Source organism: Dryobates pubescens, chromosome 20 (assembly GCF_014839835.1).
Source record: "Dryobates pubescens isolate bDryPub1 chromosome 20, bDryPub1.pri, whole genome shotgun sequence".
Taxonomy (NCBI): domain Eukaryota; kingdom Metazoa; phylum Chordata; class Aves; order Piciformes; family Picidae; genus Dryobates; species Dryobates pubescens.
Window position 1 is genome coordinate 17,845,304 of NC_071631.1, and position 25,952 is coordinate 17,871,255.

General features: G+C 52.0%; 1 protein-coding gene across 1 annotated transcript; it reads right to left on the reverse strand.

Annotated features, from left to right (window-relative positions):
• Positions 1-5,020: 5,020 nt before the first annotated feature.
• Positions 5,021-25,745, reverse strand: CDR2L (cerebellar degeneration related protein 2 like). Its single transcript, XM_009898059.2, has 5 exons — positions 25,290-25,745; positions 11,269-11,381; positions 9,689-9,837; positions 8,006-8,170; positions 5,021-6,219 (listed from the first exon to the last, which is right to left on the reverse strand). Exons 1-5 carry the CDS (start codon positions 25,366-25,368, stop codon positions 5,334-5,336), a joined length of 1,392 nt encoding a protein of 463 aa, XP_009896361.1. The 5' UTR covers positions 25,369-25,745; the 3' UTR covers positions 5,021-5,333.
• Positions 25,746-25,952: the final 207 nt, after the last annotated feature.

Consider the following 25,952-nt stretch of genomic DNA (forward strand, 5'->3'; position numbering starts at 1 on the left):
GATGACCCAAGGAGAGCAAAGCTTTTGATGTTTAAGCTGGAAAGATGGACTGCCTCAGTACTGCTGCTGGCTTAGAAAGCAAACTCGGCCCCTTTGGTGATGGTGGTCACTGGTGAGCAAGAGCTGTAAGGAGCCACCCCTGAAAGATGATGCAAAAGCTGATGTGTCCCAGGAGCAGGTTGCTTCTTGTGTGGGTGAGGTCACAAACTGTTTATGTAAGAGCAAGTTGGGACTTTGAGAGACCTTCCAGAAGGTCTCAGCTCCTGCAAGAGAAGGAAGACTGCTGAATCAGAAAATGTCTTTCCCCATAAGCATTGGAGCTCTGTCAAACTCTTGACTCTGTGCTTCAAGTGGTCCATTTGTGATGGAGGATGCTTTTCTGAAGGCTTAGTCAAACTGGTGGTAAAGTAAGAAGCCAGCCTAGGTCTGATGGATCGTGTCCAGACAAGGGCAATGAGGCTGGTGAGAGGCCTTGAGCACAAGCCCTTTGAGGAGAGGCTGAGGGAGCTGGGGTTGTTTAGCCTGGAGAAGAGGAGGCTCAGGGGAGATCTTATTGATGTCTACAACTACCTGAAGGGTGGTTGTGGCCAGGAGGAGGTTGGTCTCTTCCCCCAGGCAACCAGCACCAGAACAAGAGGACACAGTCTCAAGGTGTACCAGGGGCAGTTTAGGCATGAGGTGAGGAAAAAATTCTTCACAGAGCGAGTCGTTCGTCATTGGGATGTGCTGCCCAGGGAGGTGGTGGAGTCACCATCCTTGGAGGTGTTCAAGAGGGGACATGGCACTTGGTGCCATGGTTTAGTAGTCATGAGGTCTTGGGTGACAGGTTGGACGTGATGATCTTTGAGGTCTCTTCCAGCCTTGTTGATTCTGTGTGATGGAGCTGCACTTGTCTGGATGTCATCTTTCAAATTCAGTGGAGACCAGAAGTTTTGGCGAGCTGTGCCTTTTATGGGCTCCTAATGGTGTGAGCTGAATAGGGTCCTTGGGTTTGCCAAATCATTGTTTGCTGTGACCTGGTGCTCTAATTGCATGCCTTGTTTTTCTCTCTGCTTCGTGTCAGGGAGCTGTGCTGTTAAATTACTGCTGCTCTCTATCAGACCACTTTCTGTGGTTGCTTAATCACTTTCTTCTTCCCTCATAACGGAGTTGTGTTTGGTGTTGGGTGTTTTCAAATCGGCCTGAAAAGTTTTGCTAGGAGCTTGGGATAAAAGGGCTGGTGGTGCTGATAGTTTTTTTTTCTTCCTTTGAGTGCTGAAAGCCTCAAGGAGAAAAAAAAAAAAAGACATAAAATCAAGTGACTTTGACTCACAGAGCCATCAGGACGTGTATATATGGCCACTAATATTTTTGGACCCAGCAAAGAAACGTTCTCAGCACTTTGCTGAACAAACTGCTGAGCCATGGCAGCTGTTCCCTTTGTTAAGCCAAAGACTAATAGTGTGCTCTTCCCATGCTCAGTCCTTTCTCAATGTGTGGTTTGCCAAGGCAGATCAAACCAAAAATAACATTTGAATTGGAGAGCTTGGAAATGGTGTGGGGTTTACAGAGACGTTCAGAGCTGACAAAAGAAGTTGGTTTTGTTTTGGTTTTTGGGTGGTGGGGGTTTTTTCCTTGGTATTGTGTGGCAAATGTTAGTAGTCCAAGTGCATAAAATGTGTGTTATATAAATAATGCAGCAGGAGAGTTCAGCATTTCCTCTCTGCTTCCTGCACAGGAGCCTAAAGCATTTTCTTGACCCAAATCATAGGTGGAAAAAAAAAACAACCAACACACCACTGCACAATCAAAGAATTAGCTCTTCTGCTGTTCTTAAAAGTCAAAAGAGCTATGAAGGAAAGTCTCAGCTTTGAGAATTCTTTGAGAAGGCTGCTTTTTGTCCAAGAAGAGAGTAAAGCATTGGGAAATATATTTAAGCTGCTCTCCACTTAACCGTGCTGCTGATTCACACAGGATTGTTTAAACCAGGAAGGGAAGGAGATCCTCTTCCCACACCCCTGCAGCAGCCAGATGACTGCAAGAGTAGAATAGAATAGAATAAACCAGGTTGGAAGAGACCTTCAAGATCATCGTGTCCAAGCCATCATCCAACACCATCTAATCAACTAAACCATGCAACCAAGCACCCTATCAAGTCACTTCCTAAACACCTCCGATGATGGTGACTCCACCACCTCCCTGGGCAGCCCATTCCAATGGGCAATCACTCTCTCTGTGAAGAATTTCCTCCTAACATCCAGTCTGAACCTTCCCTGGCGCAGCTTGAGACTGTGTCCTCTTGTTCTGGTGCTGGTTGCCTGGGAGAAGAGACCAACCCCTGCCTGTCTACAACCTCCCTTCAGGTATTTGTAGAGTGCAATAAGGTCTCCCCTGAGCCTCCTCTTCTCCAGGCTAAGCAACCCCAGCTCCCTCAGTCTCTCCTCACAGGGCTGTGTTCCAGACCCCTCCCCAGCTTTGTTGCCCTTCTCTGGACTCGTTCCAGCAACTCAACATCCTTCCTAAACTGAGGGGCCCAGAACTGGACACAGGACTCAAGGTGTAGCCTAACCAGTGCAGTGTACAGGGGCAGAATGACCTCCCTGCTCCTGCTGGCCACACTGCTCCTGATGCAGGCCAGGATGCCATTGGCCCTCTTGGCCACCTGGGCACACTGCAGGCTCATGTTCAGCATACCATCGACCAGCACCCCCAGGTCCCTCTCTGCCTGGCTGCTCTCCAGCCACTCTGACCCCAGCCTGTAGCTCTGCCTGGGGTTGCTGTGGCCAATGTGCAGAACCTGGCACTTGGATGTGTTCAATCTCCTGCCCTTGGACTCTGCCCGTCTGTCCAGCCTGTTGAGGTCCCTCTGCAGAGCCTCTCTACCCTCCAGCAGATCAACTCCTGCCCCCAGCTTGGTGTCATCTGCAAATTTACTGATGATGGACTCAATCCCCTCATCCAGATCATCAATGAAGATGTTAAAGAGGATGGGGCCCAGCACTGATCCCTGGGGGATGCCACTGGTGCCTGGCTGCCAGCTGGCTGTGGCACCATTCACCACCACTCTCTGGGCTCGGCCCTCCAGCCAGTTCCTAACCCAGCACAGAGTGCTGCTGTCCAAGCCATGGGCTGACAGCTTGTCCAGGAGTTTGCTGTGGGGACAGTGTCAAAGGCCTTGCTGAAGTCCAGGTAGACTACATCCACAGCCTGCCTCACATCTGCCAGGCAGTCAGCTGATCATAGAAGGAGATCAGGTTGGTGAGGCAGTAAACACTGGCTGACTTAAGCCAAGGTTGCTTCAGCTCTCCCCTGCTCCAAGTGCTGAACTAACAGAGTGGTGAATGCTCTGAGAAAACCAAGGATGCTGCTTTGCTTGCTGTTGTTGTTTGGTTTTATTTCTTTTCTTTTATTAGACAACTGCTTTCCGTTATAAATAAATAAGGCATGAAGGTTCTCCATACTGTTACAGAGCTGGTAGCCACAGTCCTGCCTATGACTCCTAATGCTTCTTGAGTTTGGGGCCATAGGGTGCCTGAAAATGCAGAGCATGGAAGAGCAGAGAGGTTGGTGGTGGATGCTTTGAGGAGACCTCTGGGGCTGGTTTGGGCATTGCACTCCTACCAACTTACCTCCACGGGACTCAGCTTAACGAGAGGGGGTCTTTTGGGGGTATTTTTGCATTAATTCCATAGTGAGTGAAAGAAAAGTAGCTCCTCTGCCATCAAGGCCCTAGACTTGGAGGATAATTCCATTTGAACAGTCTTCCCCCTCCAAAGCCACGGTCTCGTTTCTTTGCCTCAAATATCCCAACCGTTTACCCAAGATTTTTGGGCTGTAAGCTGGTGAATATAGACTCCAAATCTGGCCTAGATTTTCTCCAGGCAGGTATAGAATAGGTAGCTTAACACTGAACTGCTTCATTTTTATGGGATTTTTTTGGTGTGGGTTTTTTTTTTTTTGGTGGCTCAGTGCTTGGGGTGTTGCCTAAGCTGGAATGAAATGCTGCTTCTCTGCCTCAAACACCTGTCTGACCGTAAGAAGGTCGACTTCTAGCTCATGAGAAATGGAAACTGGTGGTTCCTGAGACTGCAGTGGCCTTTTGGCTGCGTGTTTGCATGTCTGTGGGAGCAAAAGTGAGGAAGGTTTCAGTGCTGGAAAGTGAGCTGGCGCATGAGAGGTGGCAAACTTTGGAGACAGTGGCTCAGCCAAGAAGGGCTGCTTTCAGCAGAAGGCTGAAATCTGTCCTCTTGACTGGGGAGACGTTCAGAGCAAAAGTGTGGGGCAAGGTGTGATTGGTGCTACTGCCAGGGCCAGAGGTCCTGGCGCCACGCGAGTGTGGTGCTTTGTCCTTCTGCTTGCATGCAAGTCACTGCTAGTCAGTCCTGCAAGCCCAAACAAGCTGTATGTGAGGTGTTTGCTCCACTGGGGCAGTGACAACCTCTTGAAGAGCACAGCACAGAGGGCTGGTACCCAGACCGTGAGATGAAAGCGTTGTCTCTGATACTGTAATAGCACTTCTCGTCTAGCTTATGGGAAAGCCCTGGTCATCAAGTTCCTACCAGGCACAGTGCTTCACCTGGGCTCAAAGAGTGGGGCATGTTTAAAGAGAGGAAGTCCCATATGCCTACAAAGTCTGGAGACTATGGACTGAGACACTCCATGATCATGATGAAGACAGAACAATCAGTTTGAACATTTCAAGTTTTTCCAGTTGCCATGAGCTTGCATTGTAAATAGCTGAAAAACCTGACTGCTAAGAGGATGGCTTAAATAGCAAGAACATACTGCCCTTTGGGGAAGGGGGAGGTGTGGATGGAAGTCTCTTGGGTTGCAAGCGTAGGTTCTTGGCCATAAAACCAGAGAGGAGGGTGGGGCTGGTGTGCTGGAGCAGCTCCTGAAGTCCTCATGGCTTTTTGTTCTGCTTTGAAGCACTGCGCTCCAGCTGTGGCAGGATGCTGGAGGACATCCAAGCTTTTGCTTGCGGATCATCGGGGCTGTGAGACAAGCTGAGGAGGGGAGGCGGAGGAGGTGATTGCTTTGCTTTGCTTTGCTTTGCTTTTCGTGGCGTGGTTTCCGTTGCTGTTGCGACGTCCGGCAGCGACTCATGCAGAGATCCATCGTACGGTTTCTGGCATCCTCTAACTACAATGTACACAGGTGGCCCGAAGACTGCTCCAGAGCCCCAGCTTCAACAAGAGAGACTTGAGTCTCCGGGACAATGTCTTGCATGTAGACCTCTCGAACCTTCAAAGCCGTGGGGCCAGGTGGTGTTTCCTGGGGCTGAGGAGGAGCCTTGGCTGTGGTGATTGCACGTGGCGGGGGTGGGGGTGGGGTGGGGTGTGGAGGGGCAGGGCTCATTTGCCGCTCTTGTTTTTCACCTTCGTGGCGTTGATGTCTGCTTTTGTCTTCTGGATACGGGAGAAGATCTCCTTAAACAGAGCCTTGTACTCGGGCTGGCTCTGCTCCAGCCGCTTGTCCACGGCCTCCACGTGCTTGCTGATGGTCTTCTCCATGGTTTTGCGCTCTTCCAACTCGTATCCCTCTCCCCGGAAGTCTCTGAAGGAGCTGTCGCGGGAGATGGGCCGGGAGGTTTGGACGCCGGCGTGGCGCACGCTGTCCTTGTGCTGCCGGCACTTGCTCAGCAGCTCCTCGTACTTCTCCAGCAGGGCGTGGTACTGCTCGTCCACCTCCCGCAGGATGGACATGCCCCTCTTGCGCACGTTGTTGGCGTGCAGGGTGTAGTTGCCCTCGTGCCGGCTGACGGCGTCCTTGGCGACGATGGCGTTGAGGGCGGTGTCGCTGCAGCTCTTCCGCACGGGGTGGTTAGGGGAAGGGCTCATCGAGGGCCCCTGGCTTTTCCCTCCCTCCTCCTCGGAGAGGTCGATGTAGTCCGCCTCCGGGGCGTTATTCAGCGGCTCGAGGAGGGCCTCGGACAAGTTGTCTTCTCGGCTGAGCAGGTACTTCTTGACTTGCTTCATCTGCTGGAGCTCCAGGAGCTCTGCTTCCAGCTCCTTGATGCGCAGTTTGCAGTTCTCCATCTCGCAGACTCGCTGCTCCAGGTCCGAGTACTCCTGGATCACGGAGCTGTACTCTCGCTCCACCCTCTCCTTCCGCTGCTTCTCCTGGTTGACCTGGGACCTCAGCGAGTTCACCATGGCTTGCAGACGCTCATTCTCCCTCTCCAGTGGCTTCTGGTTGAACTCTGTGGAGGAGCTGTGGACCTGGAAGGCGTCCTCATACCTGAAAGAGAAGAAAGCCCTGTGAGAGAGTCTGGCCGAGTGACACTCCACCAGGGACTCACTGTGTCTTCTGGTTGTGTAAGTAATGCCCAGAATGGAGGTAACTTGAGCTCATGGAGGCCTCCTCCCATGTGCCAGGAGACCACAAAGCGGGGTTGAGGCTTTTTGAGACACAGAGACTCATCTCTCTCTCAGAGAACCTGCAGTCTCATTTGATAGCAGTGATGAAAGACAGGAGGGAAAGGAGACCCTAGAAAGTAAAAGACCCTGGTTAATGGGTAAGCCATCAGCACTGCTGTGAGGGAAAGAAGAATGTTCAAGTGCTTCGAAGTGGAAGGCTTTCAGTTTTTCCTGATGGAGTTCATCAGCTCCTCCCTGCATCATGGAGTTCACCAACTACTCGTATCTGCCAACAGCCCCAAACCCCACCCAGCCTAAAACCAGAAGCTCAGGCTCTGCTATTCTGTGTCTGGGAGGTGTTCCAGGGAGTGGGAGAAGATTTATACAGCAAGGGAAGCAGACAGAGACTCCTGACCAAGTTGCCCATTCTTCATTGCCTGGGAAGTTGTAACAAGTACTTCCTCCTTCTCACACACTGCTGTTAGGAAGTCAGATTTCCCTCCTCCCCAGTGAAGTGCCCATGGCATCCTATCTGGTTAAAACAGATTGGAAAAGAGCAAGCACCGTGGATTCCCCTGGGAGACATGACAGTGGTGGGGGGTATTGAACAGCTTTCTAAGTTCCTGAAGGCCAGCCTGACCTTCAGAGCCAACTGCAGAGCTGCAAGCTGAGCTGAGATCCCGAGGCACTGCAGAGAGAGTGGGACTGGGGGGAAAAGATTCACAGAGACACTAAGTGGATTTGGCTGGGGGTTAGGTTGTGGCCTCATAAATATCCCTGTTGCTGCTGCAGTAAAAGTGTCTTTTGTTTGTATCCTCTGGCAGGGGATGCTTTCAGTAACAAAGTTTATTGACTGCTTGTCTATTTAAAGAAGCCTCTATTATGGACAAAGCTGAGCAAGAAATGTCCTCCTGAGGTCACTGAATTAACACAGTGGCTGGGTTTTAAGGAGGAGCAAGTGTGCAATAGTGCTGTAGGTGATTGTACAGCACTTGGCAGCTTGTGGTGCATCTCGGCGTGTCTCTGGTGCTCCCTGGGGGGAACTGCGGTCACATAGCACCAGATGCACCATTTCAACTGGTTTCAGTGAGCCAGAGATGCTGGTACTGTGCTGGGAGGCAGCTGCAAAGGGAAAATGAGCTGTGCAGGTTTGGGAAGAGAAGCTGAGTAGGCAGCTTGGGGTACAGGTCCTGTTCACATGATGTGTGTGGGGTGGGCTGTGCTGGAAGAGGCTGCTTCGAGCTATCTAGAGCTCAGGCAATGCATTCTGCCTGGCCTGTGCTCCTGCACAGCTCCCTGCCAACGTGCCAGGTGAGTCCCAGCCCTGCCAGGCAATGCCTGTCCCCTTGCAGCCTGCACCGGTACAGCTGTGTGACACATCCAAGTCCTCCTGGGCTCTCTCTGAGCAGCAGCTTACGTCTCCTTGTTGGAGGCATCACTGATGCTGGGATGATGAAGGCTCTGCCAATACCACCTGGTTAGGTGAGCAGGTAGGAGAGAGGGACGTCCTCCCTTCACCTCCGGTACTGAGTCTCAGGTTCTGCTGCAGAGCCTAGATCTCTGTGGAGATGTATGTGGGGTTTTGTGCTAACCTCCCACAGCCCCTGTTCGTGAGCAGAGGAGGTCAGGAGGTGGTTGGAGGGGTTGCTAAGGGTGAGGCTCCATACCTGGGGCTGGAGCACAGCTCTTTAAGGCAGGGGAAGGTGTGGATGGTTCGGCGCCGTTCCCTCTTCTCCCGCCGAATGCGGAGCTGCTCCAAACTCCTCATTTCCTCCACCTGCTTCTGCAGCTCTTCCACTTGGTTCTGCAGCCCCTCAATCGTCTCTGTCAAGCTGCAGAGAGAGGAGGGAACATGAATGAGAGGGGTCAGGCATTATGGGGCCTTGAGAGGTGTTTTTACCCTCTAGAGAAAGCCAGTCTGTGGAAGGGGCTCCCATTTTCTAGACTGCAGAACCGCGGAATTGTTCCGAATAGAATAGAACAGAACAGAACAGAATTAACCAGGTTGGAAAAGACCTTTGAGATCATAGAGTCCAACCTATTACCCAACACCATCTAATCAACTAAACCAAGCACCCCATCCAGTCTCTTCCTGAACACCTCCAGTGATGGTGACTCCACCACCTCCCTGAGCAGCACATCCCCAGGGCCAATCTCTCTTTCTATGAAGAACTTTTTCCTAACATCCAGCCTGACCCTCTCCTGGCACAGCTTGAGACTGTGTCCTCTTGTTCTGGTGCTGGCTGCCCAGGAGAAGAGACCAACCCCCACCTGTCTACAACCTCCCTTCAGGTAGTTGTAGAGAGCAATAAGGTCTCCTCTGAGCCTCCTCTTCTCCAGGCTAAACAACCCCAGCTCCCTCAGCCTCTCCTCATAGGGCTGTGCTCCAAACCCCTCCCCAGCTTTGTTGCCCTTTCCAGTTGGAAAAGACCTCCAAGACCATTGAGTCCAACCATCAGCCTAACCCCCCGTGGCCATTAAACCATGTCCCAAAGTGCCAGGTCCAGATGGCATGACAGTGCTTTGTTTTCATGCCAGTGGTTGGGCTTCCTCTGCGTGGCTGCTGTTGAATGAGGGTTTGTAGGAAAGGCTGGGGGGGAGCCTGAAGGAGCAGCAAGGGACTGCACTAATTCGAGACCCTCTGTCCTCAAATCAGTTGGGTAAAACAGTCCCCTCTGGGACGTGAGCACCGTGCTGGAGCATCTCTGCACTAGAAGCAAACAGGCAAAGCTGTTTACTCTCTCCCTCTGGTTTATCTTGTAGAGATAAACACCGAGAGGCTGGGCAGCGATTTCGTTTTGTTCTGGCTGTGAATGCAGCTTGTGACCACCTCTGCCCTGAAACTCCCTCCCTGCCCAGGCGTTTGCAGAAGATGCTGCACGGCAAGGACATGGCTTAAGCTGTTGTTTGCAGGGATGACCTTGATCATGGGCTTCTTTGAGGAAAGCAGTATCATTGACAAACTGTGTGTTTCAGCACGGACTAGCCAGAGTTCCACAGAAGCTGGATCTGTGCCTAATGTTTCTGCTGGGTTGTGTGCTGGGGAGCTCCCTGATACGATTGTCTGCCTCTTCTTCAAGGAAATGCATCTGAGCAGGGGCTGCCATGTCTCTCTCCTGGCAGCTTCAGACGCTCCTCTATCCAGCCCTCGTCCCAGGGGTGTCTGTGCTATGCCTGACCTCTGCTAACCAGCCTCAGTGCCATGGGCTTGTGTTGTAAATAGCTGCAAAACCTTGACTGGTAAGAGAGTGGCTTCGAGGGCAAGGACACACTGCGCTTTGGGGCTGGGGAAGGGTGAGGTGAAGGTCTCGGGTAGAGCATTGCTGCAGTGGGAGGAGGGGAGGCTGTACCACTGTATCTTCTGCTGGGATGTCTTGCTCTCCAGCACGAGCTTCTGGTTAGCTAGCTCCAGGTCCCGTGCTGTCAGGTCCAGCTGCTCGTAGACTTTTGCATGCTGTTCGTTCATCTGCCGCAACATCTCTAGTTGCTTGGTCAGGTACTGCAAGGAAAAGAGCAAACCAGAAACACTCCACATCCAAAATCCAGGTTGCTTCACAGGCAGAAATTCCCACAGCCTTTGCTTCCTCTGACAATGCATTTTGTGACTGATTTATCCTCTGCTTGGCTGAAGTCTCTTCCACCACTGAAATATTCATCCCCTATGTAAAGAGTTTTCTGTCTTAAATACCACTGAACTTCCCCTGCCCTCTGTGAAGGGCATTAACCTCGATCTCTCTCTATTTAGCTGCTTTTTCATTCTCAGTACCCAAAGAAAGTTGATACTCCTGGGAGTGAAAACCCTTTACCAATTGGTTATTGGCTTGCCTGATGGATCAGTTGCAGAGGCTGCATTTCCTGGGGAGTTCAGGTGAAACCCCTGAGTGTGTGAAATGTGAGGAGACTGTCGGTTTCTGCCTGTTCAAAGACCCCTTTCTGTGAGCCTGCAAGATTTTATCCTGGGAGAGAGGCATCTACTCAAGAGCTCACTCAGCTCAGCTCCCAAATCCTACAGTGGCTGAACTCCTGAAGGGCTGCTGGGGGGATGGCTAAATCCATCCACCAGCTTCCTCAGACGTCAGCTGTCAGATCCTTGCAGCCATCACGAGCTGCTTCTTGGATCTCATAGCCCTCCTCTGCCCTCTGTCCTGGTAAATCAGGAGGGGTTCCAGTCATTTTTAATTCACAGATCCTTAAAAGTTTTCCAGTGAATGAAAATCCTCCCAACACAGCAGGTTTAAGCCTCCAGGATCAGTTCTGGAGGCTCTGAGAAATTCTGCCCTGACCCCCAAAGGATGCTTGAAGCAGAGGTTTGGATTGCAGCTCTCGGAGAAAGAGCTATTTTATGCTTCTAACAAAGGGGGCTGTGTTTCAGAGGTGCTGAGGGGCCAGCTGGGAACAAATGTGATTATGAATAACTGGACTCAAGGGAATGCTGCAGCAGAGCAAAGGGAAATGAGTGTGAGGGTTGGCGGATGGGCAGGGAAAGGCCAAACGTGACCCAGATGCAGCCTGGTGCCAGAATCTGGCATGTACTTCTGAGCAGGGTGTGGGGATGTGAGAAGAGGGAAAATACCAATTAGTAGGGGACAGTAACTCTCTCCAGGACTGGGAAAACTTTGCCCAGACCTCCATCCATCCATCCATCCATCCATCCATCTCTCCATCCATCCCAGACCTCCATCCATCCATCTCTCCATCCATCCCAGACCTCCATCCATCCATCTCTCCATCCATCCCAGACCTCCATCCATCCATCCCACTTCAGGCACATATAGAAGATACATTAACTCCCGTGCCCCATGGCACTTCCCTTCTACTGACATCCAAGTCATTGGCATTGCTGGAAATGTCCCTTCTCCACCATCACCCTTAGGCTACAGTGGTGGCTGAGCAGCTTTTGTCCCCACCTCTGGCCTGCTTGTGTCCCTACCTCAATTTCTTGCACTTGCTCCTCGTTGGTGGCATACATCTGCTGCAGGGAGTCCTCCAGCTCCTTGTTGCGCTCCAGCAGCGTCTTCCCCAGCTCTGCGGCCAAATGCAAGTCTGAAAAGCAGAGGGACAAAGCTGCTACATCTCCAGGTGGATGCAATGTGCTCCCCAAATGCCACCACACCAAACACAGTGGCACATTTGGCATGGTGCTGGTTTTACTGGCAGGATTTGGCATGGATGCAGGCTTATGGGACACAGAGGATCTGGCCTCCCCTGTCTTGCTGGGCTGCAGGAACATGGGGAGGCTGAGATCAGGATAGTGTTGGGTGATAGGTTGGACTCGATGATCTCAAAGGTCTATTCTATTCTATTCTATTCCATTCCATTCCATTCTCCATGCAACAAGGATCTGATGCCTGGCTGCCTGCATGACCCCTCTGCACTAGACTGCACAGCCAGGATCAGGCTCCAAACTTGGTTGTGGCAGATGCTCAACACCTCCATTGCCTATCGCCAAAACCTGTGGGGCCAGAAGGCGCTCAGCATCCATCAGAATGAGAGTGAGGGTTGGTAAAACCCCACAGGGCCTTGGGGATGCTCTGTAAATTATATTATTATCCTTAATGAGGGGAGTGCCTGGCCTTGCCTGTCAGCATCCATCCATCACCTGCTAAGAGGCTGACATCAGGAATAAAACCACGTGTGGCCCCAGGGGGCTGGAGGTACCTCCTACACCTCCTACCCTGGCAGTGCTGTGTCAGCTGGGCCTGAGGCTCTTTCTTTGGGGCAGCTCCAGGGTGAGGGCAAACTACTTTGTGTGGCACCTCTAAATGCCCTTAGGAAGCTACTGAAATAGTTTGACTTCAGGAAAAATGCAGGGTTAAAAAAATAGGTGTTTGCCAGGGAGGTTGGCTTGCTGCCTCCTGAGTAAAGAAAAAAACTCAGGACCCTCTGAGTCCTGTACTGGGTCAAAGCTTCAGCACAACCCTGAGTCCTGTATTGGCCAAAGCTTGAGCACCTCAGGTGATGCTGTTTGGGGATTTGTGATGACACAGGTGGCTCTGAGGACATCCCTTTGCTGCCACAGAAATTGGTTGTCTTCTTAAAGCCTGACCTCCCATGGTCAGTTTGGTTTCTACTTCTCTTGCTGCTTTTAGAGGTGAGTTGCTGCCTCTTGCAGTGGCAGACTGAAAATTTGACCTTAACCTTTCAAGAGGCAAAGAAAAGAGGTCCTGGATGTGTGCTATTGCTCTTTCTGGTATGGTTATCATGCAGCTTTAGGTAACTGAGTGGCAATCCTGCAGTGTGTGTGGGGACCTGGTTCTCCTGCCCTAGCATTTCTCAGGCCATTGTAACTCTCCTCTCTGGCCTGCAGCTAGTGATGTGTTTTGCAAAGGCTCTGCTAGGGCTCAGAGCAGATAGAATTTGTTCCAGTGCTTACTTTGGCCATGCAGCTGGATGGGAAAGAGGGATACCTGGTCACTAAGACATGAAGAAGTTGGAGCAGGGCACTAGGATGTGTTCTGAGCCTGGGTTCTCTCACAACTTTCTAATGGCACATGACAAGATAAGGCTCAGTGACACTGACCTCTTGGACACGAGTCCATGCTGGGACAAAAATGCTTTTGGTGCTGCCAGTTCTTGGGGTGGAGCTTTCCTGGTGGATAATGCTGCACTGTGGGACCTGCTGTCAGGCTGGTATGGTGGGTGATGGTCATGTTTCTTTCCCTGTGGCTCTAGTGCTGCTGGAGGGCTGGCTCCCCAGATGTGGTCCAGCCACAACAGCTGTTCAGTGTGTCCTCAGATCTCCCCTTCACCATGGGAATGTGCTCTCCAGCTGTGGCCCTGCACTGCAGGGTGTTATTCTAGGCTGTGACCTTTTTAATTATAATCCTCATCATTGCACAGTGACCTGGTCTGAGGGCTGTGATCACAGCTATCAGTGCAATCCAGATATTGGCACATTTCCCCACGGGCAGACCTCCTCCATCTGTTTTATTTTTCCCCCCTTTTCTTTCCCCAAGCACCAAATCTCCCCAGCTTCCAAAGTGCCCTTGGGAACCTGAGTGTTTGCTCCACCAGCTGGGGATGGGGGAACAGCCAGATGCCAGCAGAGGTAGAGGACCATTTGTGCCTCTAAGCTGCTTGGGGCTGTATTTCATGCCAGAGGCACTTTGCCAGAGCTGGGGTGGATGCTGGAGACCAGGGTCTTGCGAATCACATCCCTTGCAGCAAGCTGGGCTTCAGGACAGAGGTGTGCAGTGAGTGGGCTCCCTCCTGGGCTCCAGGTAATGAGTCAAGTGTGTCATCGTCCTCCCTCTGGATTACACCAGTGCTCTCCCACCATATGGCATCCAATTTAATCAGCTGGGGTTGAGTTAAGTGGATTAGGCAGTGCAAGACCCTGCATTGTAATTTAAAGGGCTCTGTCAGCAATAATTTAATGGGGGAAATGGGCAGCGTTTGGGGATGAGTGGGAAAGAAGGAAGAAGGGGGCTGAGCTCCGAGGAGGAAATTGGTTCTTTGTTTCCATTTTGAGTGCAAGGGCCTGGGAGACTCCAGGCTTGAAGTACATGGGGGAATTGATTCTTATAGTGTCTTTTTAAGTGCCTCAGCCATGGTCTCACACACACACACACTCAGCCTGCCTGCCAGCCAGCCAGAGCATCCCTGGTAATCCTGTCTTGCCCCCCTCCCCTCATCCCCCAGTCCTCTTCCCCACCTGTTGGTCTCCCCCCAGGCTGTGGGACTGTGGGGAGGGAGGGGATGCTGCGTGGAAGTGCTTTAATGTCTTCTTTAGACCAGCTCCCTCTAACTGTGGCCCTGCATGGGCTGGGGGAGCACACAGCTCCTCTCCTTGGAGACCTTGGCAACCTGAGGCTGAATGTGAAATTTCAGCAAGTTCTTTGGTGGTGGGGTTAGAACTATTGAGGGATTTGGGGACGCTCTCTGCATAGCACTGCAGTTTCCCCACCAGGTTTTGTATTGCTCTTTGCTTCTCCACTATCAGATCAGCCAGCCACTGCTGTTCGACTTGCCCTAATTTAGCAGATACGCTGATGCCTCCCTTCCCCCTCCCCTCTCAGTGCAGAAGGAGAAATGAAATGGTGGGGAGCTGCTGTGCTGCCTGACCCCTCTGCAGCCTGCTTGTGCTGAAGGCACCACGGGGGAATAGCCAATGTTCAGCTAAATAAAATGGGGGAGGCTTGGTGTTGTCCAAATCTTCTTTGGGAGAGGACTGTGGATGCAAGCTGTCCTGGGCAGCAGCACGCTTGGTGGCTTCTGGCTCTTGGCACCACGAGAGCTGATGTGACCTTTCTCATTAACACCAGCCAAGGAGACACCTCATGTGCCCAAACAAAGAGCTGTGCCTATGGAGTAAAGAGGAGGGAAGAAGGGAGGCTACATTTCCCTGCAAGCTTCCATGGGAATGGTGTCTGAGCAAGGAGGGAGGGGAAGAGAAGAGAGACCATATGGTGGGAAGGGAGCAGGAGTTGAATCCAAGCAGCACTCATTGCAGGAGAGGTTGTCTGGGCAGTGCATCTAGGAGGTAGCCATCCTGAAGCTGCAGAGATCATCATCACCCCAGCAATAATTCTGCTGGCAAACTTGAAAAAAACTCCTGATCTAGCAGCAGCAGCAGCAGGAGGTTGTGTCTGACTGAAAGAGGCTGAGGAACAACCTGCAGGATATTCCCCCGCTGCAGCATCCCCTGGTAGTGCTGCCACAGGCAGGTGTGCACTGCATGATGCTGCCATGGGGCTGAGTGCTTCCCAGCTGCCCCAGGTGAGGCACAAAGAGGCTATGAAGCCCTTTCTGCCTCCCCAGCTCTAGCCTGCATCTGCCTGGGCAGAGCAGCCTTTGCCACAACTACAAGCCCTTTCTTTTCCCCTCAGCGTCTCTTGGTTGTGGCTTTGGTGCTGGGCAGGAGAGGTTTTGGCTGCTCTTGGCACAATGGTGATGGTAGTTGATGGCTTTCTGGAGGAAGCCACCACCTGGAGCAGCTGCTTTGGGCTTTCCTTCGTCGTTGTTCTTGCACTGAGGGATTCTTGTGTTCAGGCTGCTCCAAGTGCAGACAAGGGATGCTGAGCTTTGCTCCTCACCCTGTCTCCATCCTGTGAGACAGCCAGGCTTGCAGGGGGTGTTAATTCTCTCTTGGCTCACAGAGCTAAAAAGCAGGGGTTTCTGGGGCATGTGTTTTCAGGTTCTTTCCAGCTAAGCACCTATTAAGGAATTACTTGTCCTTTGCTAAAGGATTGGAGCTGGGGGTGTGGGAAGGGCTGCTCCTCTCCTGCTGCAGATGGTGAATTCACCTGCTAAAGAGCAGGGAGGAGCAGCCAGAAGAGCTCTGCTCTGGAGGTCTCTGGAGGAAGTGCAGGGTGCTTGTTAGCTGATGGATGGGGTAGGTTGAGAGTTAAGAACTGATGTTTAATGCTGTTGACGTTGACTTTAATTGCATTTGCTGCCTGCTCCATTACACACGGGCACTTAGAGTCAAGGGGAGGTGCAATTATTCCTTTCAAAATCTAAATAAATGATGGTTTGCTGCTTTACCCCAGGGTAGGCTGGACTGGCTGCTCATTTATTTTTCCTTCTAGTTACAAAGGATTGTGCTGTCTGGAGTTATTACAATGAAGATCAGCTTTAGTGTATCACTTGCTGCTGCTCCAGAGCAAGTGATGGAGGCACTCTCTGTGTGCAGTGGAAGGTACTGGGGGTGCACAAAAGCAAGAGCCATCTGACAGCATCTCACAAACAACCTGGGAAAGCCTTTTCAACATGCCCACTCCACAAATGATAGGGGTTCCCATGGCCAGGCAGAGCTCTCAGAGAGCCACCAGTGTTACTGCTGAGGTCTGGATTCTCCATTCCTTTTACACCTAACCCAGTTCAGCTTGGCACTCCTGAGTCCTCCCATTCTGCTGTAACTGGGTGTACCACAAAGGCAGGGTTTGCTCTGCAGTGCAGCAGTGGCAGAACAAGAGGAACCAGCCTCAGGTTGTACCAGGGGAAGATCAGGTTGGACATTGAAGGAATTTTTCCTAGAGAAAGGGTTCTCAGGCACTGAAGCAGGCTGCACAGGGAAATGGTGGAGTCACCATCCCTGGGGGTATTGAAAAGGGGTGGATGTGGTGCTGAGGGATGTGGTTTTAGTGGCAGAGGCTTAGCAGTAGTGATGGGGTTGTGAGCTCTAGGTGTGTGGTTGAAGTTGTTGATCTCAAAGGTCTCTTCCAACCTCAAGAATTCTATGGTTCTATGATCCCAAGATGCTCCTGGCAGGGATGGGTGGGAGCAGGTAAAACTGGTGTGTGGAGCACATAGCAGCACAGCCACCTCCACCTTCATCCTCTCCTTGTTTCAAACCATGGCTCTGGCTGCCCTGAGCTGCTGTGGGTCACATGGACGTTGCTGTTAGCCTAATAAGATTTGCTGGATTTCCTGCTTGCTTTTTTCCTTCCTTTTCTCTGCCTTTTCTTTCTCTTATGTAATCTCTTACATACCCCTGGGCTGCCTTTGGCTTTCTCTGGTAGGGAAGGGAGCTCAGTTGGTTGCAGAGCGAAGGGGTTTGCAGGGGTTAAGGCCAGCACAGTGCAATGACAGCAGTTCCCTTGGGGCTTTCTCTAGTGCCTTGAGCAAAGGAGGCACCACCAAGGAGTAGAAAACTCCAACAAGGGCCTGGGAAGCCCTCCAGTCTTTGCAGCTCTTGCTGCTCCCTTCTGTTTTTCCACTTCTCTTCAGTATGCCCTTTCTATCAGTTCTTTATTGTTGTTGTTAATTCTCAGATGCTCCTGAGGCTGTTTTGATTTCATTGATACTTGCCTTCTCTTTCTGCCCTCTTACCATTCTGTGCCCCAAAGCCTCCCCTATACATTAATGTTTGAGAACCTGGGATGCTTGTAAGCTGTATGTGTCTATACAAACACATCCACAGCAGTCCCATCCCCATGCCCAGGGCAATCCATGTGCCTTTTGCCAAGTTGTTAGAGCATGATAACATGGAGCACGTTATTAGACCACGGCTGAAGCCCCATCTGCCTCTTCCCCTGCTGCTCTCTTATCTAAACTGCCTCAGTGCCTGTGTTTACCTTGTAGGCTAAATGGTATCAAAGAGCTTGGTAACTGATGTCTTGGAGACTCTGATAGTGCACCTGGATCAGAAAGAGCCCTAAATAAGTGCATACAAGTGAAGCTGTTGGGGCGAAGAGAGGAAAGAGGAGGGAGAAAGGCAGGCAGTGCTTTCCTGCCTGCACTCCTCCTCTGGGCAGCAAATCTCCAACTAATTAATTATGTCAGGATGCAGAGAACCATGAATAGAGGCTTTTACTCTTTTAAAGCTAAAGACACAGACATGTGGATGGCTGCCATGTGGCAATCTCATCTCCTCGCTGTAGTTTGGGGACAGGAGGTGGTGGCTGACCCAGGATGGACAAGGAGGATGACCACCAGGGAGACTTGGCATGTTCTCTGCTGCTGCTGCTGCACCACAGTGCTGTGCATGTGCAGAGCCCCAGGCAGAGGTGACCTGCAAAGGACAGGTCAGTGTGCTCACATGGCAGGAAGGGTGCCTACAGCAATGGGCTGTCATAACCATGTCAGCTTTCCAGCCCTGCTTGTGCTCACAGAAGGTTTTCCCCTGCTCTGAGCCATTACCAGCCAACTTGCCCTCTCTTGCTGCCCTCTTGCTGGGAGGAGGCAGATAGGATCACCAATTCTGGTCTCTTGAGGAACAACTAAGTTTCAGCACAGCTGCCACTTGAGCAGCGCTCGAGACCACCACCAGTGCTATGGCTCCTGGTTACTGCTGTCTGCTACCTCTCATGTGCCAGAGGCATGCAGATACAGAGAAGATCATCTTCCACAGCCATGTGGTACAGCTAAAGGTGGACAGCAGCCTGATCCTCTGCAGCAACAGTAACCTCCAGCTCACCTCTTCTCTAGCAGCTCCTCTGCTTGGCTTTAAAGGAAAGTATCACCTTGCAAGCTGTTGCCCCAGTGCTGGTCCCTTCATCTCCACTGTTGGGAAGTGCTCTGAGTTCCTTCAGGTTCTCACACAGCCCAGCTGCTGTGGGCCTTGCCATTGGTGCTGGCTGGAGATGCTGCCCTTGTGAAAAGAGATGCTGACCTCAAGTGAGTGGTCAGTGTGGAGCTGTGCAAGAAGAACACAGTGCTGTAGCTTTGCAGTCTGAGCTTTGGCAGGCAAGGGAGTGATGAAATGCTTGATGTGCTCTCCAGATGGTGTTATTTATGTCCATCACTAGTTCTGAGCAGGGTGCAGGGCAGTGCCTCTTTCAGGAGCCAATCAGCAGTGTCCCTGAAGCAGCTCTGATGCTTGGATGGATGTGCTGTGCTGCTCCTTGCTCTGCCTGCTCCTGCAGACACCAGTGCTCAGCCACCACCTCACAGCCCAGTGTGCCTTCCCCAGACTCAACACTTCCTTGCAAGCCAAGAAAACTTGGAGGACAGCATGCCAAGAAAACTTGGAGTCCCAGCCCCAACTGCCATTGCTGCAGCTGCATAATTGGAAGAGGTCAGCATGGAGCTGGATACTACAGACTCAAAGGACTGAATTCTTCAAGGAGGAGACAAATGCAGTGAGGAGTGCCAGGGCAGCTGCACATGGGATAAACTGGAGTGACTTTGCAGCAGGCTGCAGAGAACAGGCTGTTTAAACCATTAAAAAAAGAGCTATCACATTTTAAAGAGAAGATTTACAGCTGTTTGTTAACTACACACAGAGGAGGGGGAAAAAAGTACCCAAAGGACAAACTCTAACACAAAATCACTTCAAAAATTCCCAGCTGTGCAAAGAGCAGCAGTTGTGCAACACTTGGAACTATTCCTCCAAGGTATTTTTGTATTGGAGATCTTTTCCTGGTTTCTTGGCCCCTGTGTGTGGTTGTGAGCAGGTTAGGCAGAATCTTTGGGAGCTCTCATGGCGTGTTTGTGGTGAGCACAGATATATGTACTAAGCTGGTGAAGGGCCTTGAAGATGTCTTACAAGGAACAGCTGAGGGAATTGGGGTGGTTTAGTCTTCAGAAGAGGAGGCTGTGGGGAGACCTCATTGCCCTCTGCAACTACCTGAAAGGAGGTTGGAGTGACGTGGGGGTCGGTTTCTTCTCACGTGCAACAAGAGGAAATGGCCTCAGGTTGTGCCAGGGAAGGTTCTGGTTGGATATTAGGAGAAATTTCTTCACAGGAAGGATTCTCATGCATTGGAACAGGCTGCCCAGGGAGGTGGTGGAGTTACCACACCTGGAGAGATTTAAAAGGTGTCTGGATGTGGTGCTGAGGGATGTGGCTTTGCAGTGGTGGTGGGGCTGTGAGCTCTCGGTGAGCAGCTGGGCTGATTATCTCAAAGGTCTCTTCCAACCTCAATAGTTCTGTGATCCTGTTAGCTGGCCAGGGTGGGAATGGAGCACTGTGCTGCCCTGGGAAAGCTGAGGAGGTGAAATGTGTTGTGGAAAACTGAGCAAGCCATGTGCTGGCCTGAGCACATCCTGCAGGAGCAGGATGGGACACTGGTGCTTTCACAGCTCAGAGTGGCTCCTGACTGTCACAGTGAGTCAGTGCAGCCACCCTGTCACTGTACAGAAGGAAAGAAAGGGGATTGGAAAATGCTGGGGTGGGGGGACAGCCTCTGCAAGCAGGGTGTGAGTGGCTGCTGCTTTGGCTCCCAGTCCTTTGGGCTCAGGGCTGCCGTGGGGGGAATGCCCTTCAGGACCTGGACCATAAATCCTTCATGCATGGCCTTGCCAAGGAGAAATGCCACTGTCAGCAGATTGTTTCAGGATGGGAGACATGGGAAACTCCAGTTTATTGTTTCCCCCCCCCCCCCCCCCCCCTTCTTTTCCCTTTCCAGCAGTTCCTCTAGTTCTGTTCCCTCCCACAGCTGGAAGTATGTGCTTGGGGTTCTACAGGAGCTTCTGTGAGAGACCTGGAGAGAGATCCTGAAAGTTGCTGTGTGGGGCTTTCTTGAACCCCTTATTCTTGCTGTCTTTACATAACAGGAAAATACATCTATGTCTGTATATAGCCTTGCTTTTTTTCCCCTCTCCAGATTTGGAGGCTCTCATCCTTTCCTCAGACTAACCTAACTGTCATCTGATTTCCTTATCCCCTGGGACTTCTAGTCCCTCTTGTCATTCCCAAGCAGCTCAGCAATTAGTCACTGAAAACTTTCCACTTCCATAAGTTACCTGCTGTACTGCACTGCTAAATAAGTAGGTGGCTCAGCTACTGCAGGCAAAACTCCATCCTTCTGGCTTGCTGCTGGGGAGGAAGGACAGTGTGTTAACCACTGCCTTCCTGGAGGATGGGAAAGCTGCATGGCTTGTCCCATGATCTGGGCTGCCAGGGTAAGTGCATCACAGAATCATAGAGTTGTTAGGGTTGGAAGGGACCTCAAGGATCATCCAGTTCCAACCCCCCTGCCATGGGCAGGGACACCTCACACTGCAGCAGGTTGCTCACAGCCACATCCAGCCTGGCTGCAAAAACCTCCAGGCATGAGGCTTCCACCACTTCTCTGGGCAACCTGTGCCAGTGTCTCACCACCCTCATGGGGAAGAACTTCTTCCTGACATCCAATCTGAACCTACACATTTCTATTTTTTTTTCCCATTCCCCCCAGTCCTATCACCCCCTGACACCCTCAAAAGTCCCTCCCCTACTTTCTTGTAGCCCCCTTAAGACACTGTAAGGCCACAATAAGGTCTCCTCAGAGCATTTACTTCTCCAGACTGAACAGCCCCAACTCCTTCAGTCTGTCCTCATAGCAGTGGAGCTCCAGCCCTCTGATCATCCTTGTTGCCCTTCTCTGGAGGTGCTCCAGCACCTCCAGATCCTTCCTGTGATGGAGACTCCAGAACTGGATGCAGTACTCCAGGTGGGGTCTTGCCAGAGAGGAGCAGAGGGGGAATCATGGGGGACAGAACTTGGGGTACCACCTGCTCCTGAGGGCAATGAGTCCTTTGGGAAAGCTGATAGGACCTGCAAGCTCTGTAGACCACCCTGTGTAGGCTGAGTGATGCAGAAAACAGGCAGGTATGGGTGCCAGAGGCTGCTAGCACTGATCCCTTGGGTTCACCCCAGCTTCAGGAGATGATCACCTGAGCGCTGCTGCCCTTGTGTCTTTACTCGGCTGAGATGGGAGTGGTGCTAGCTCAGCACCTTGTGTCATTTTCCTTCTTAGCATGCAAGCAATCAGATGCTTGGCAAGAGGAGGAATTAAAATAAGATCCTTAAGTCTGGAGACCTTTAGAGGTTACAGCCATAAAGTCCCAAGCCTGCATTGCAGATGGTTTGGCCCTAAAGTTTCTGTGGCTGCCTGGGAGGAGAGGACTGTCAGAGACAATGAGGTGATGTTCTGGTTCTTGTGCTACCTCTTGTCCTGCTGGCTAACTCAGAGCAGTTTGTTGCTGGTTTGTTTACACAGGAGGAATCACCCCAGCACTTGGGCTGTATTTACTCTCCAGACCTTGCAAGGGTGGCTTTGAGACCCCTCCTCTTGGCCTGTGCTCTTCTCTTTGGCTTAGACCTGAATGCTGGCAGCAAGGTAGGGAGGCTGGGAAGATGAGGGAATGCAGTGGGGTGCCTGCAAGGAGGACTCATCTTGGGAGATTGCTGTGGGGGCAGATGAAGGCTGGAAGTGGTGGTAGAGACAGCTGCAGGGGCTGGTCTCTGCTCTGCTTGGATCCAGATGTGACTGAGTTGGCAAGCAGCCCTTCTGAGCACAAATGCCTCTGATGAACAGAAAAGGTGTCCCCACTTATCCCCAGCTCAGACTCTCTAATTTTAGCTTGTTCATTTTCTTGGGGTTTGACTGCATGTACACCCTGTGCACAGGGCATGATGCAACTGTAGCCACATCACTGGCTCTCAATGGCTGGCAAAAGGTTCACCATTGCTGGATTCTGTTTTTGAGGCTTAGAGGCACTGACTCTCCAGCCCATGGAAGATGTGAGGCTGTGGCTGAACCAAAGCAGTACTGACATCTACTCATGCTTAAAAAGCCTGGCACTAAGGATAGCCATGCTACTGTGTGATCTGAGCTCCATTTTTACCACTTTCCTCAAACCAGAAAGCCTTAGAATCATAGAATTGTTAGGGTTGGAAGGGACCTCAAGGACCATCTAGTTCCAACCCCTCTGTCATGGGCAGGAACACCTCACACTAGATCAGGTTGCGCAGAGCCTTCCTGGAGGGAACATCATAAGAGTGAAACACTTCAGAGGACACCACTACAGCTTCCATGTCCTTGCTAAGTCCTGGCTGGGATTCGAGTCTCTGCTTCAATGTGCCAAGGTATCTTGGTGCAATGCCTTGAACCACGCAGGTTTACAGCTTGCTAGGAAACAGGTAAAGCAATCTGAAAGGCACCGACTTCATTTGAATGAGGCTGGGAAAGCCTTGAGGCTGGGAAAGCCTTAAGGCTGGGGACCAGATCTTGCTGCCTCCAAGGCATGTGGTGGATGCAGTCAGTTGTTGTGGGCACTTCAGGGGGAAACAAAGAGCAATTTGGGTTTGTTTTCTTGGGAAAACGTGACTTCAGCAAGGAAGGCAAAGCTCTGTGCAGGATGGGGAAGAAAGTAACAGGTGCTCAGGGTGGAGCTGGAGGCATGGTTTCCTCTGTGGTGCTAAAATGGTTAATTACTGTACTCCTCAGAGAGCTCCCAGTTAAGCCATCTGTTGCTTAGCAAACAGTTTGGGATGTAAATGTAATAAATATTTGATGATGCTGTGAAATGACGATAAAGCCTCAGCAACCAACTGCTTCACAGAGGAACCTTCATTGCTCTCCAAGCTTGGGTTGGGGTTTTGCTGTTGTTTGGTTTTTTTCTGCCACCCCTCAGCTCCTAAGGAGCAGTCCTTGGGCCTGTGCTTTTGTCCTCTGCCTTGCTGGCACTGCTGCCAGGCGTGGGTTTCTGTGCGACCCTGGGCTGCTGGTGTGCCAATCCTTTGGGTGATGCCAGCCTGCCACTGCCTCTGTCACTGTGCTGTGCTGAGCATCTTGCTCTGTGCTTCCACCCCACCCAACCCCCCACCTCCAAACCAACAGCTTCGTGGCTGTGCTGTCACCAAAGACCTCTGGAGGCTGCTAGGGCTGTAGTGTGAAGGCACAGTGTCTGTGGACAAAGTCTAGCACTGTCCTTCGTGATGCTTTGTGCAGCATGCAAATTAATTATGGTTGTAATTATCCTGTAGGACCTTTCCAGTTGGCTGCTTTTAGTTAAAGCCTTCTCCATCTCTCCTCCTGAGTTGGTGCAAGCCTGTGCAGCCTCCATTCATACAGGAGGCTGCAAACCCCACAGCTGGGCTTTGTGTTTGGTCTGTGTTTTCCCTCCAGTCCTCTCTATGCTCAAAGGTGGAGTCTGTCCCCAGCATCAATCCATCATCTGGAGGTGTTTATGCTGCTGGGACAGAGCTGGGAACCTGGCCTGCAGCGGGAAGGTGCTTTTATTGTTGTGAGCCAGTTGTACCGTGCCAGCGCTGACTCATGAGCCTGACACCAGGGACAGCATTGGGCTAAAAAAAATCAATTGGTCCCACATTGTTCAACACTCCCCATGTTCAGCTGTAGCTCTGCTGCTCCTTGGCCTGCATCCTGCCCCTGGCCCAGTGCCCAGGCCCCTTGTGAGGCATGGGAAGACGTGAGCCATGGGAAGACGTCACCCAGAGATGTGAATTTCTGACCATTCAAAGGCTGCACTGTTTATTCAGCTGACAGCTCCCTCTCTGAGCTGTGCTCTGCCCTGCCTTACTTTGAACGTTGTGTTTCAGAGCCCAGAGCCCAGGATCCTGCTATTGATACTTCCTGTGCACTGAGAAACTGGGGTTAAAAACCAGCTGCAACAGTCCCTGGGGGATGGGGGAGTTGGTTATCATTCCTTCGCGGGCTTCTGCCCTGCAGCTGAAGTTGTGTAAACTTCAAACCATGACATAACGTCCTGGAGTGATGGTGGGCAGAGGCACTGCAGCCTCTGGGTTCCTGCTGACAGTCAGCTGGCTGAAGCAGATCTGTGGCTGCACCCTGCCTGTGGCTGCACCCTGCCTGTGGCTGCACCCTGCCTGTGGCTGCACCCTGCCTATGGTGCACCCTGCCTGTGGTGCACCCTGCCAGAGGGGTGAGCATTTAGGTGGGAATGGTTTTTACCTATGGATTGCCAAATCAGTTCAGCTCATTCCTGTGCCACCAGCCTGAAATGGGACTTCTGCCCATTATTTACTTTCTGAGTGTTGACTCAATATATTAAGATAAGCAAAATGAAATTAAAAGCCCCAAATACCCACAGCCACCAATTGTGCTGCCTTAGGATAACTGCTACACAGAAGCAGTGCAAATGTAGGGACAGTTGCCTCAAAACAAATCACACATGAAAATGTTTGTCCTCTAACAAGGCTCTTTTTGCTGCTTGAAACTTGCCCTTGATATATTCCCCCCCCTCCCTTCTCCTGTTTTTATAGCTGATGGCAAAAATCTCCAGAAGTAATTAGGTGACTTAGAAGCTGAAGATTCCCTTTGAATTTGGGGCTTGGATAGCAAAAGCTTTTGCGAGATGCCTTCAGCATCTTCAGCTCTGCAACACATCATTTCTGATGTATTAATTTCAAACTAGTGTGCCTGCAAACTCTACCTGTGACCGCTCTGAGGTGGAAGGACTGTCATAACTACCCCTGTTTGATTCTGTCTGCAGCAAGTTTTCTGGGGAACCACCTTCCTTGGGGGTGTAACACACCTTTTTTTTTTACCCTCCTGGTGCTCAGGACAGATCTGGCTTCCCTGCCTCTATCCCTTGGGTTTCAACTTTCCACAGCCAGAAGAATGGTTTGGAACAGTGGAGCTGAGATTTCCACAGAGGTGCCACTGCAGGACGTGGCAGTGGCTTTGCCAAGCCAGCGTGAGTCTTGAGGGGAGGTATCCCACCCTCCCGTACCCGTGATTTGCCCCCGTTTCTTTTTTCTCCGCATCTCCCTGCTCCGCCATCCCTGGCAGCTTGAGGGGTGCTCCCCATCCTTACCCTGCTCCAGGTCCTGCTGATCGTACCAGGGCTCCTCTTCCTCGCTCTGAAACTCCTCCATCCTGTCGGCGCTCAGCATTTAGCACCAGCGGCCCGGGGAGACGCGGAGCATCCGCCGGCGGGGACCCCGCCGCCGCCGAGAGCGCGGAGCGGGGCTGGATGCGGGGATGCGGGCAGGGATGCGGGCGGAGATGCGGCCTCGGTGCCCCGGCAGGGAGGCTAGGGGCGGGTGACACGACGTGGCACCCGGCTCCTCACTGCTGCCCCGGCTCTGCCTGCCCAAGGAGGCCTCTTCCTCCTGCCTCCAGGACCGGAGGCGGCTCCGTGGGGAATGAAGCGGGGACGTGGCGGTCGGGGAGGAGGGGACACGGCTTGCACAGGGCTGGGGGATGCACAAAGGAAGGAAGAGGGCCCGGCGCAGCCCGGCAGATCCTCTCTCCGCAGCTCGGTGGAGACCTCTAGCATAGAAATGCTGCAAGGAAACGGGCGAGAGGGGGAGGCGAGGAGAGGCCGGCCTCCTTCTTCTCCTCCTCCTCCTCCTCTCCGCCCAGCCCTCCCGCGGAGCTGCAGGGAGCGAGGTTTGGGGCCGGCAAGGTGGGGGTGACCCGGGCTGCATGGAGGAGTGAGCTGCTCCGCAGACCTCCCCCCAGCATTATGATGGGT

What these genes read in the sequence shown, in the direction of transcription:
- CDR2L (XM_009898059.2), bottom strand. Translation starts at nt 25,368, where the DNA reads ATGCTGAGCGCCGACAGGATGGAGGAGTTTCAGAGCGAGGAAGAGGAG. An exon ending in TCAGCAGGACCTGGAGCAGG is followed by an intron (nt 11,382 to 25,289) that starts GTAAGGATGGGG and finishes TCTGCTTTTCAG; the next exon opens with ACTTGCATTTGGCCGCAGAG. An exon ending in TCCCAGCAGAAGATACAGTG is followed by an intron (nt 8,171 to 9,688) that starts GTACAGCCTCCC and finishes CTCTCTCTGCAG; the next exon opens with CTTGACAGAGACGATTGAGG.